Source organism: Emydura macquarii, unplaced genomic scaffold, assembly GCF_026122565.2.
Source record: "Emydura macquarii macquarii isolate MOO-44397 ecotype Brisbane River unplaced genomic scaffold, CSIRO-AGI_Emac_v2 contig_2428, whole genome shotgun sequence".
Classification (NCBI taxonomy): Eukaryota; Metazoa; Chordata; order Testudines; family Chelidae; genus Emydura; species Emydura macquarii.
In genome coordinates, this window is record NW_027132565.1 from 361,742 (window position 1) to 374,719 (window position 12,978).

Here is a 12,978-nt window from a genome sequence, read left to right on the forward strand (position 1 = left end):
GTCCAGACACACCCGGATCCTGCTGGGGACCCGGCTCAGGGGCAGGGGGCGCTCAGGGGAGGTGAGAGCCCGGAATTCATCCCCAGACCGCATCACAACCCAGATCCCTCCCTCAGTGTTAAGGCTGATCCATCTCTTCCTCCTCCCAGACTCTAGGGCCACCCCCACAAGCCAGTGTTGCCCATCTCCCACATCCACCTCCCAGTAATGTCTCCCCGAGGTGAATCCCTCACAGCCCAGCACACCGCGCACAGTGTCAAATCTCTCAGGGTTGTCGGGCAGATCCTGTCGTGTGTCTGCCCATGCCACACTTTTCCCATCCTCAGACAGGATGAGGTTGGGATGAGCCGTGTTTGGATCCAGAGTCACATTCGCTGGGGAGAGACAATCAGAGCGTTAGGGGCAGAGCTCAGCCCTGGGGGAGGGTTTGATGGTGTCAGTGACAGAATCTGCCCCGCCTGGAGCGTGAATCAGGAAATCTCCTTCCTCCAGGGTTTACCCGGCAGCTCTGAGATGGCAGCAAAGTGCTGGGGAGAGTCACTGCCTGGCACAGACGAGTCAGTCACAGAGGGAAAGAATCAGCTGGGCCAAGCCTGGGACTTGGAATCTTTCCCTCCTGCCCCGACCTCTCCCCACAGAGGGGCCTAGAGACTCTGGGGCCCTGGCAGATTGTACAACTCAGTGAACATTGACAGAGCCCCCCCTCCCCAGCTTGAATCTCACTGTGTCCCTGCAGCCCCTGAGCTGGACTTTGGGTTGGGTTCTCCCTCCCGCTGGTATCCTGCCTGCTCTGAAATGTCAGTCCTCGGACAGCAATGGGCCAAACAGGAGCAGGATTGAACATACCCAGAACTGCACTGCTCAGCAGCAGTTGCAACACAAAAGTACATGAGCATGAGGGAGGGATTAACACAGGAGAAGAGCTCCTAGTTGAATGAGGAAGAAGCTATGTGTGGGGGGAGCTGTGGAGTAGGTGGCTGGTGGAAAGAAAGAGAGGGCCATGCTAGAGATGGGAGACTGAAGTGATGTCCTGTTTAACAGGGACAGGAGAATTCTGGTATCATGGTAGTTGGAGAGAAGAGAAAAGAGACAAGATCCCAGGTTGCAAAGCCTGTCTGTGCTGGTTTTATTCTGCTGTGTCCTAGTTTAGCAGCCTGGTCACAGGAGCTCCCTGGATCGGTATATTGGAGCCAGGAGAGCCTCTGTCTGTGATCAAGGCTCTGTCCCTCTGCTTGAGATTAGAGCAAGGATCACCCACGGACACACTCCCTGCTCACCAAGTCAATATGAGGTCACTGCAGAGCTACTGGCTTCCTCCATAGAGAAGATGAAGGAAGAAACAGAGCGGCATTGGAGACAGGCCATCAGAACCTGGAGAGAAAACCAACTCCCCTGGGCTAGAGGTTGTGGAGCTGCATTTCCCACTGGCTCTGTGCAATGAGTGGAAGCTGCTCTCACAAATCTCTGTCGGGTGCAGAGCCCATGTAGGCAGTGGAGAGGCCGGAAGAGTAGCTGCACTATGCTACAGATCATTGTGGTGTGCTAGGACACAATCACAGCCCTGCCTCACCTCATGCTGTGCTGTGAAATGCAGGATGCTGGGAATGAACTAACACGTCCACTGCCACATTCAAGGAAAAAGAGGAACATTGTCTCATGGGAACTGATATATAGACATTGATAAAATACTATCGTTAATTACCTTCTTCTATAGGTGCCACGTGCCTTCTCCACCCTAAAACCAAGCACATCATTAGAGATGAGAGCTGAGCTCAACACGTATTTCATGGTTCAATATTGTACAAACTATTACAATGAGGGGAAAATAAAGTTTTCCAGCAGTATCCTGTAATATAAATCATCAGAACCTCCACTGACCTGCATGAGTCTCTCTCTCCCAGGGTGTATCTTCACTGCAGAGTTAGCCCAGGATCTTACTTGGCTGCTGCCCCTAAGCTGTTTATTGCTCAAACACAAAAACTCTGACTCAAGTTTGCTGGTCCTTTAAACTCAGGCTGGCTGGCAAGACTTTGGGTATAGGCTACAGTCCAGGTTCCACTTTAATTCAGGTTGGTTACCTGGGTACTTTGCAGTCTGCTTTCCCATGGTTCCCACAGTACCAGAGGCCACCTGGTGGTCTCTACATTGGACCATTCCATGTGGTCTGCTACAATTCTACTGCACTTCCAGAGTGCTTCTACAGTGATGTCATCTGGGAGAACATCCTCCCAGCATGCTGCCAGTCGGTCAGGTACTAATATGAGGATCCTGGTTGACCTTTGGTGCGAGGTCAATAATACTCATGATTTGGGGATCAGCTGTTGCAGGAGGTTATCTCCAAGAAGCTGGCAGAGAAGGGAATTTACCAGAGGGAATCACAGTGTAGGGAGAAAATCAAATTCCTCTAGACTACATAAAAGCCAGGATCACATCCCCCAGTCTGACACTCACTGGGAATGTGCCCTTTCTACACGGAGCTGGACCAGGTGCCTGGCACTGCCCCAAGCAGAGAACCCCCTTTCCCTCTGGATGGGTTTGGACTACGGATGGTGCTGGTGGTTGATCAGGCAAAGCGGGACCAGAGGAGCAAGAGCAAATGCTACATGCTTTGTAGCACAGCCAGAATGACCTGAAGCCTGAGTCCCAGGACCTCTTTGGGGAGCAAATGGGAGAATGGACAGGAAGGATGCAGAAGAGGGGCCAGCATTGCAGCAGCTGGGTAAGATGCAAGCTGCCAGATTTGTTATTGTTCTGGGGAATATTAACAATGTTTGTAACCAATCTCATTACTGACATAGGGATGTTATGTGCTGGGGGTGGGGCTGGTCAGCTTTGATAACAAAGCTTCACCTGAGGTCAGAAGAAACCTCCATTTTCCCTCTTCCTCCTTTCTTGCCCACTCCTCCCTGATCACATGGATTCCAAGTGTGTATGCAGGCAGGGGAAATAAACACGAAACCAGTGCTGTGTTCTGGCACATGCTGCTACAGGCATGCAAAGCAGTACAAGCAGTGCTTGGAAATGTAGAGAAATGGGCAGCAGAAGCATATGTGTGTATATGAAGGTGCATTTATCCTGCCTCAGATCACGGAGCTGAACTAGATGATCTCTTGAGGTCCCTTCCAGCCCTACAGTCTATGATCTCACACTGACACTAGCATCACAACATCTCTGGAGGCAGCTTAGATATTCAGCCCCATGCAAAGCCCTTGGCAGTATGAAGTGCAGAGCACCTGCAGTGTCTCTCACTATTCCAGATCTTGTGTCCAGCTGCCACATGCGGATCCAATTTGGTACAAAAGAAATTCTTGTCAAAGGAAGGATAATGACACTTACCAATTTCTATATCTCGTTTGCCTAAAAATGAAACAGAAATACATGTATTGTTTGTTAGGTGTGTAATGATGTCTAGTTTAGGGGTGACCATTTCTAATATTATTGATATCAATATTGCTAAATGACAATAATTCGTACCAGATATGCCATGTCAGGTACCAATGAAAAAGTCATGATTCGCTGAGATTGAGAAGCACGTTTCTATGTATGTCTCAGTTTTGTATTATGAGTTCTAAAGATGTCTGGTATATTTGTATTTCACACTTGTGCTGGGTTTCTGGGTGACACTCCAGACAGGATGGCAGCAGCACTAGCCTGTTTAATGGCCCATCAAGGGAACTCACAGGTACAATGAGCCCAGTGAAAGAACCCAGGGGCTACACTTATGAGTCACCAGGACATGTAAGAAGGTGCCTGTGGACAGGGGACTCTGAGTCTCTTCCATGCCATGTGCTGTGTGGCTGTGTTTGGGACAAGCCGCATGGCAAAGGGACATAAAAGGCAGCTGCACCATCTCCATCTTGTCTTCATTCCTGCTTCCTACCTCTGGATCAACTCGTCTACAACTGAAGCTGTGAAACAAAGGACTGAGACCCATCCAGGTACTGGAGGTATAACAGAGGGACTGTATGAGCCTGCAATTCCACACTTCTACTCAGAATCTAATATATATGGACTTAAGTCATTTTTATGTAGCTGATTGCTTTGGCCATTTAACATCTCTCATTATTTCTTTCCTTTTTAAATAAACCTTTAGTTTTAGTTACTGAAGGATTGGCTGGCAGCGTAGTATTTCGGGTAAGATCCAAACTTATATTGATTTAGTAACGTGCCTGACCCTTTGGGGGTCAGGAGAACATTTTTGGTAAAGGGAATAGAGTTTTAATAACTTGTCTCTTCACTGGACCTAGTTGCTAATTGGGGGCCAGAGACTGAAATGCAGTAAAGGGGGCTGTGTGTTTCCTGTTGTAGCTTCATGATAATCAGTGTGGGGGATCAGAAGCACTGTTAATAACTGGTTGGGGAATCTAATTGCAGTGTCACCCGCCAGTCTGGGAGAATCTGCTCTGCTTTTGCAGCCTGCATTCCTGACCTTGGAATTTGCAGGTGGCCTACCCTAGGCACAGATGGGTCACCAGGTATTTCCCTTTTCTTATCTTTTATTTCTCTATCATCTGTACTACAGTAAAGGCTGAGAAATTACTTCTGTTCAATCTCCTTTTAAGAAGGTCAGACTAGATGGATCTGGTCATCTGTTCTGGTCTTAAACTCTGACTCTATAACTCTATTGCTTATCAATTTTTCAAATTAGCATTTGATGTGAACTGAAATTCATCCAGTTTAGTTTTTCCCCTAAGTTACATTAAACATACCCCCATACCCCGCCAAAAGAACGATGATAATAATAAAAAAGCAAACAAATAAACAAACCATAAAAGGTTTCATATTGCAACTATTTTAAAAGTTCAATTAAAACCAAACACCTCCACCACAATTAAACAAACTCCCACATGAGGATCCAAATTGGTACAAAAAGTATCTTGTCAGAGGAAGGATAAAGACACTTACTTATTTCTTGATCCCGTTTCTCTAAAATGTAAAAAGAGAAATAAATATATACATTTGTTAGGCGTTCTTCTTTCCTTATGTGTTATTCCTCTTTACCATCAATACGACCATGAAGGCTGAGAGAAATCAAACTCCTCTTCAGGACATCAGATGAGTGAGGGACCAGTGACCCCTTCTGGTACTAAACTCTGTGACTCTGTTTCTTATCAGTTTTTCTAATCAGTTTTTGGTGTGAAATCTATCCAATTATTGTTTCCCCACATTTTATACAATCACACTAACCCCTCCAAAAAGGAATAATAATGATAAAAAGAATAAATAAACAAAGAAAAAGGTTACAAATTGCAAAAAAATTGTAGAAGTAAAATTTAAAAGCAAACTCCACAACAATTAAACAAAGTCCCCCATGAAGATCCAATTTGATACAAACAAACAATTTCTTGTCAGAGGAAGGATAATGACACTTACCAATTTCTTGATCTCGTTGGTCTAAAATTAAGAGAGAAATAAATACATATTTTAATAAGTGTTTCCCTTTTCTTATGTTCTATTTCTCTTTACCATTAAGACAACATTCTTCAGGATGTCAAGCGAGAGAGACCAATGGTCCCTTCTTGTCTTAAAATTTGTGACTCTATTACTTATCAGTCTTTCAAATTAGCTTTTGGTGTGAATTGTTTCCCCACATTTTATAAAATTACACTAACCCCTCCAAAAAACAATAATAGTAATAGAAAGCAAGTAAACTGAGTAAAAGAAGTTTCATATTGCAACAAAATTGTAAAACAGTGGTCAGAGAAGCCTTCCAACGAGGCTACCAGAGAAGTCTCCCCAAAGGACTGACTGTATACTTAGACTCGTTGGGGCTGATGGTTTGATTGCCTTTTCTTTTTCTTTTCACCTTATCTTGGACTGGAAGCTGGAGTACAACAGCAGAGGTAGGAAGTGATGCAGAGAGGGTGACTCAGAGGACCACTTTGGGGACCAGACATTGTTGACCCTCCTCTTGGGTCAGAGCCAAGTGGAGTGGATGGGCCTGGGCTCCCCTAGCACTGTGCGACTCCCTGCTCCTCTGATTAAAAGAGGACCTGGATGGCAAGACCTGCCCACTGGGAGGGGGCACTAAGTGTGCTAACCACTCGGTCACATAACCCAGCGACAACTCAACTTACAATCCCACGTGAGGATCCAATTTGGTACAAAATCTTCTTGTCAGAGGAAGGACAATGACACTTACCAATTTCCAGATCTCGTTTCCCGAGAGAATAAACCGAAATACATATCAAAGTTTATGAGTTTTCCTTCCCTTCTGTGTTGTTTCTCTTTATCATCAATACAAAGTTCAGGCAGGTGATTATTTCTATTCAACTTCTTTTCTATTGCTTCTTCACACACCCCAAATAACATTGTGGTGTGAAGTTTATCTAATTTAGACTTACTCCAAATGTTATAAAACTGGACTCTGTCAAGGGCCACACCCCATCACAGATGGGAAAAGATGAAAACTCCTCTGGGCTCAAGTGGTATTAACTAGGCGTTGCTGCAGGGCCTGCTCCACTTGGAGGACATGATCTTGAAAGGGAGAGTTTGTCACAGGAAGGGGGGGGCATCCAGGAGGAAGGCTGCTAGAACTCACAGGTAGGCAATTCTTGCGACAGAGCCGCTGGTAGGAAGACAACTTGTGAACGTTTGCTACACAAAAGGGCCCTTCAGACCAGGTCCAAGCTGACTGCAGCAGGGAGTGGTTGAAGACAAACCCTGTCCTGGGGTCCAGCTGTCCAGACTCCCTCGGCACACTCTTCAGGGATAAACGCACCTCACCGAGCGTTCACAGTGACACCCAAAGGGCGCTGTCAGAACAGTCGGGTGTATTAGTTACCTGGACACAGCTGCCTAGGAAGCCCTCACATTGTCACCGAGAATGGAAGGTTAAAGCACAGACTGTTCTGGTCAGCCCAGAGCCCAGCCAAGCTGTAGTGAACCTCACTGTCTTAGCTCTGTTTGTGTCAGTGTCTGACCCCCTTGGTCAGACCCCAGGTGAGAGTCTCAACTCCGTCCTGCAGCCACCACCTATCCCCCACCTCACACCTCTCCAGTCCTTTGCTACTTCAGCTGGGGGATGTTGCTCTGCTTCCCTGCTCAGAGGTGAGGAAATCCATCTCCCTCCAGGTCCTTCGTTGCTAGGAGCCAATGTCCAGGTGACTGGATTTGCCATGGTCTTCTCAGATGTTCTATCGATACAGGGACTAAGGCCCAGACAGCAGGCAGCACCTGTGCTTATGTCTTCTAGCCTGTTCTGAGAGCAAACTCTACTTTCCCCCCTACTGGGTAACAATGCCGCTTATAGGGTAAACTGAGGCACACATATGCTTGATAAACATATTACAGAAAATTCCCACTTCAGCACACCTTCATTAACAAGCCAGACCTCTATAGATTCTTGTGAAAAACTCTGAGATTGAGGTCTCGTCTGCACTGAAAACTTGGCATAGCCACTTCTCTCAGGTGTGAGAAAAATCCACAACCCTGAGACGTGTGCCTCTGCTGAGCTCATTCCCTAATTAGAAGGACTTTAGGGGAAAGGGTTTCTGGAAACACCCAAACAGACCCTAAAACGTTCAGCCTATTACACACACACCAACCTCTTCCCCCCACCCATCCCAACACACACACAAAAATAAAAATAACTCAAAGAAACAACCAAGCTTATATATAATACAATAAATGTATTCTTCTTCAGTTAGGACAAGATCAGCAGGTCACACATTCATTTCATGTTCAATTCCTAAATTGCCCTTATTCATTTATTAGAATAAAACCTTCATGTCCAGTGTATTTCTCCCTCTGATATTTACCTTTCATTTTAAAGAGATAAACAGTGAGGCCAATGAAACCAAACAAAACCATCAGGATCACAAACAGAGCCACCATCCAGGGATTCACCCTCGGGAAAAAAGGATCTGAAAAACAAAACGCCCAGGACTTTCCTTAGTTTGGAAGTGGTGACTAAAGGCAAATGTTTTTATTTCCTACAAATACATAGATTGTGCCCAGCAGGATTTGTGCGAGACAAGAGTGAAAGAATGGCCATGTGTGTACTACACAAACGACCAGAAACTGATCTTAAATATGGCTCCAACCAACACAGCTTTAACACTGATTTATCCTTGAAAAACAGGCCTGGTTTGATTCATTGCTATTCAGAGGACTGTAGACTTCAGGGCCAAATTATCTCTTAAAACCGCATTAACTTCAATAGAGTTATACAAGCAAATAATTTGTCCTTTAGTGTTCAGCAACATTCAGAAATTGTCAGATTAATTAGAATATTTTTGAAAAATCCCCTATTACCTTCAAATATTTGTAGAAATCACAATCCCTAAAGATATCGGTGCAGCAAACTAACTAATTTTCATTTGCTGGTCTTGTGTTCACAGTGATTCAGTCACAGACTCACAGACTTTAAGGTCAGAAGCAAGCAATATGATCATCTACTCTGACTCCTGCACAACGCAGTCCACAGAACCTCACCCACCCACTCCTGTAATAGACCCCTAGCCTATGGCTGACTTATTGAAGTCCTCAGATCATGGGTTAAAGACTCCATGATGGATATGACCAGGATGGACTTTTCAAATGTGCTGAGACCTTCTCTGCACATGGTCTGTGCTCTGATTTAGTGAAACTGGGGCCACCCTCTTATGGAGTCGTTGGAGGAACTGACTCAAGATAAATCTATACAGGGCACTATGAACCCTATATGAACGTTCACGCAAGCAAGTGGCATCGATTAACTTAATAGTTAATAAGTGCAACTTTTGTGTGTAGACCAGGGTAAATTGAGTCCCTTTGTGGATCTGGACCAAAGTGACTTAAGGAGCACAAGTCTGAAAGAAAGTCAGTAGAAACAACATCACATGACCTAGGTAACATTTTGCACAACAATTAGTGAAGAATGAGTTGGTACAGCAATAAGATCACAAACAAGCCACAGCACAAAATTTACCACATTTAAATAAACTATTAATATGAATTTAAGGTTGCAAGAACATCTTGTGTCAGTGCATTGAGTGAAAGTTTCATCTAAAAATGGTGGAAGCTGTGTGTGCGCACGTGCGTGCGTGGGCACGTGCACTAGAATATCAGGAAAGTCAGGCTTAATATTAAATTTACATGAAATCTAAAACGTTCATAGTCTTAATACTCCAAATTAAGTTAATCAGTTAACCTAAACTGTGACCCTGTAAAGATACCAGCCTCCCATCTTCTTTCTTTGTATGTGGATTATGAAATACCCAGCACAGATGTTTCAGTTCTTTTCTTCCTATCTCATGTTTTATTTCTAGCGATGGTGAGTTCAGGGTGGGATTTGAATGGTAACTGACCTGCTATATAAACTGCCGATTCCTTGTCTTGATTGAGAAAGGTGTTTCTGATGCAACAGGACAAGTTTTGGTTTGACTGTTGTTTTATAACGATAGCAGTTTCCGTTTCAAACAGGTTGTTATCCCCTTGGGATTTTGTTTCAGAGAGTGATGGTAAATGTCGCCCATTGAGATCTTTCCACAGCACCTCAGGCTCTGGGTACCAACCAGCTGATCGACAAACCACTCGGATCCCTCCATCCTGGTGACCCTCCACAGAGATAAGAGGAGCAGAGCCTAGAGCTAAGGGGGAAATACATAAAGGTGCTAATTCCATGAATTAATTTATAAGGCATAAGGGAGGAGGGACAGTTTGTGAATCCCTTCCTCACACTAGAAAGCACTAATTCATGTGGGTAGCCAGTTGAAGGTTAAATGGATACTGGAATCTCTGAAATCCCAGTGCTCATGGACACACAAAAATGTGAAGAAATATTTAAAAGAATAGCACTGAGTCAGTGGGAAATATTGTTCTCTCAACACAGGAGCAAAATACTGTGTGCTAAATACTTTTGGAGATATAACCCCTTCTTTTAGATACCTGAATGGGATATGACTTTTTGGAAAACATGATAGTAAGTGCGTTGGATAGATATATTTATTTAAAAAAATCTAATCGGCTTCAGGGTTACAGTGTCAAAGCAGCAAGGGAGAAAGATCTGTCTTATCTAAGAGTGGTAAATGCATAACCATTATACAGTCTCGGCCAATAAGAAGGCTACATCTGATTTTAAATGCACCCCTAAGTAATAGCCTTGGAGTCAATCAAGATATGGCAAGAAAGTGCCATCCTGAAAATGTTTTTAATAACTAGTATGAAAATGGCTGTTTGCTCAAATTTAGATACACTCTGTTATTGTAAGATATATCACAAGCAGGGAGTCATGGTTGTTGTAATAGGAAAGAATAAATCCTGCAGACCATGCAAAGATAAAACTGTGACAAACCACTGACCTGCTACCCGCAGTTCCAATACGGTTTCTTCATACAAAATACCCTCTTGAACAAAACAGCGGTATTGTCCTTCATCAGAGGGTCTGATATTGAGAATCCTCAAGGGAACATTTCCATCTGTGAGTCCAACTTTCAAAAGCTGTGTTCTTCCCTGATACTCTGGCATCTGCCCTTCATCCTGATCCTTCCCATCACGATACAGGTGCACAAAGGATGAAAACTGAGACCGGAACCATCTCACCTCCATGTTTGCAGCGCTCATCCTGGGGGACAGGTGACAGGGCAACACAGTGTCCTGGCCAGGAATGGCAATGACAGGGTCACGGGATCCAATCACTGTGAACTTGGCTGGAAAAAAGCACCAGGACAACAACAAATGTAGCTCAGAGGAAGGTGGGAATTGGATAGGAAGGACACATCCAACAGGTTCCATTTCCAAAACGTTCAGGCAGAGGCAGACACCGGCATGGAAAATTTCAGCCTGAATGTTTCAGGGAGAGCAGTGCTCATGTGCAGTGGGGGTGGGGCTGTGTTATAAGAACACTCAGCCGCAGTGCATGGCACAGACACACAGCACTGAGAGGGGGCGTGGAGCTGATAACAGACAAGGGAGGTTCAGTGCATGGCACAGGCATGTGGTGCTGACACGGGGTGGGAAGCTGAAGAGGGGTGCATCAGTCCATGGCAGAGTCACATCAGAGAAACTGAGGCAGAGAACTGAGAATGGACGTGCTCGGTGTGTAGTTGAGACAAGCTTCCTATTCAACAGCCTGTTTTCCTAAGTGCACTTGAATTGACATGTTTACTGACACTGCTATGAAATTTGCGGGGCCTCATCAGGGCTGGGGGGGGCCATATTTGATGTTCTTTCACCAAGGTGCTCCTGAGACAGAGCCCTACTGCTACAGCCAATGGCTGGTCTATTATGGTTCAATACTTCATACGATCAAGAGACCAAATAACTGAACTTAACCAAATGTGTTGCCTAAAGAGAAAAGAGTTCACTACGAAAAGGAGGCACACATATCCTCTCTCCTGGAAGCAATTCTCATCTGGCAGCGTGCTCACTTTACACAGAAGTTGTGCTTCAAAAACACACTCCCAAAACCACTTATATTTATATCATGGCAGTTTACAAGTGAAAAAGCACTTCATACATCACCTACGATCCAACCCACCAGTTCCTCAACGTGTTCAATAACTTCCTTATCTCTGTGTGGACACTACATACAAACCAGGTGGGTAGAGGTACATCCCAAGCAGTGCTAGGACACACCATTCATGTGTCTTGGCTTTGATAGGCTTCCTTTTTTCCTTTGTGAATGCTAACTTCAGCTTCGCAACGTTTTGTGGGATATTTTAGATTGGTCCATAGAATTGTGGGAAGAGCATAATACATTCCGTTAATTTAACTTTCCCACACTGTACAGATATATAGATACATATAATGCATACTATTGGACTATTGTGCACATACCACCTAATAATATGGTGTATACTACACCTAACCTACATGTATTAGGTAACAGACTCAATAAAAAAGTCACATGACATCAATATATTCTGGTTCTTAGATTTTTGAGAACATGTGAGTCTCATACTATGGCTCTGATCTTTTTTACATCTGAAACCCACCAAGGTAATTTGTTGATTTTTATTATTATTAAATTATTATTATTAAACTCTTCAATAAATGTTCATCCAGTGCTTTGGGAATCCTTGACTATCTTTTAAAAATACTTGTGTGAAGAAACAGCCCTGTACACTGTCCCAGGAGGAAATAAAATAACCCAGCAGCAACACAATCAGAGCAAAAATTGAATAATGAAGGTGTTGATCTTGCTGTGTGGTTAAGTTTACACACTGTGAGTAGTTCCATTGACTTTGAGTTAAGCATGTTGTGAAGACACTACATGAGCCTAAATAAATCCTCTAAGACAGTGTTTCTCAACCTTTCTGATACCAGGGACCGACTTGGACTGGCTTGCAGTCTTCCTAAACTGTGTCAGGGAGATCTCAGGGATCAGTCCGGTCCATGGACTGGTCATTGAGAAACAATGCTCTTGGAAACAGCAGACACATTGCGGATTCCTACCTGATTCCATGTAGTGAACGTAAAAAGTAAGGAAGAAAATAATAAAACCAGGGACAGGGAAGTTGGCTCTGAAGCTGTGGCAGAAGGAGAGAACCTTCATCTTCACTGTAACTTGATCTAGACAACAGGAAGGAGGGGGGGGAAATGTATCATAGGGAGCATAAGACTGATTTAATCACTTAAATCATGACTTTAAATCATTAAAGTCAAACATTAAAGAGGACATAGTAAATTTTAAAAAAAGAGTAAAATATATTGTTAAGTGAACTCTTTCATATTATGGAGTTAGAACAGCCATTCAATTAAAGTTGAAAATATATTTCCTTTATGAATCTGATTTTGTCCCATCCCTACAAAAAGAGAGAAAGAGAGATTCTTGATTTTTCTTTTTACCCATTTCTCTTCTTTCAACATATCGCAGGCAAGTGATTCAGTCCCATAACCAGAGCTATTAAATAACAGGGAATACAGAGAAAGATGCTCCACCATGAAGTTGGATTTGTATGAGTTTATAACTTACTTTACAAAACAGAAACATATTGAACCTCCCTTTGAATGCATTGAGAGCAGGATCAGGTCCAGCTTTCTTCAATAAATTAT

The 12,978-nt window shown here is 43.9% G+C and overlaps 1 protein-coding gene across 1 annotated transcript in view; it reads right to left on the reverse strand.

Moving 5' to 3' along the window:
* The window catches only part of LOC137162527 (butyrophilin subfamily 1 member A1-like), a 46,895-nt gene extending 34,417 nt beyond the window's left edge, over window positions 1–12,478 (reverse strand). The window contains exons 1-4 of the mRNA XM_067562412.1: window positions 12,379–12,478; window positions 10,284–10,631; window positions 9,291–9,572; window positions 7,761–7,865 (exon numbers count right to left, since the gene is read on the reverse strand). Of these exons, the coding sequence (XP_067418513.1) occupies window positions 7,761–7,865; window positions 9,291–9,572; window positions 10,284–10,631; window positions 12,379–12,478 (835 nt within the window). The remainder of the gene's footprint in view (window positions 1–7,760; window positions 7,866–9,290; window positions 9,573–10,283; window positions 10,632–12,378) is intronic.
* Between the last annotated feature and the right edge of the window lie 500 nt (window positions 12,479–12,978).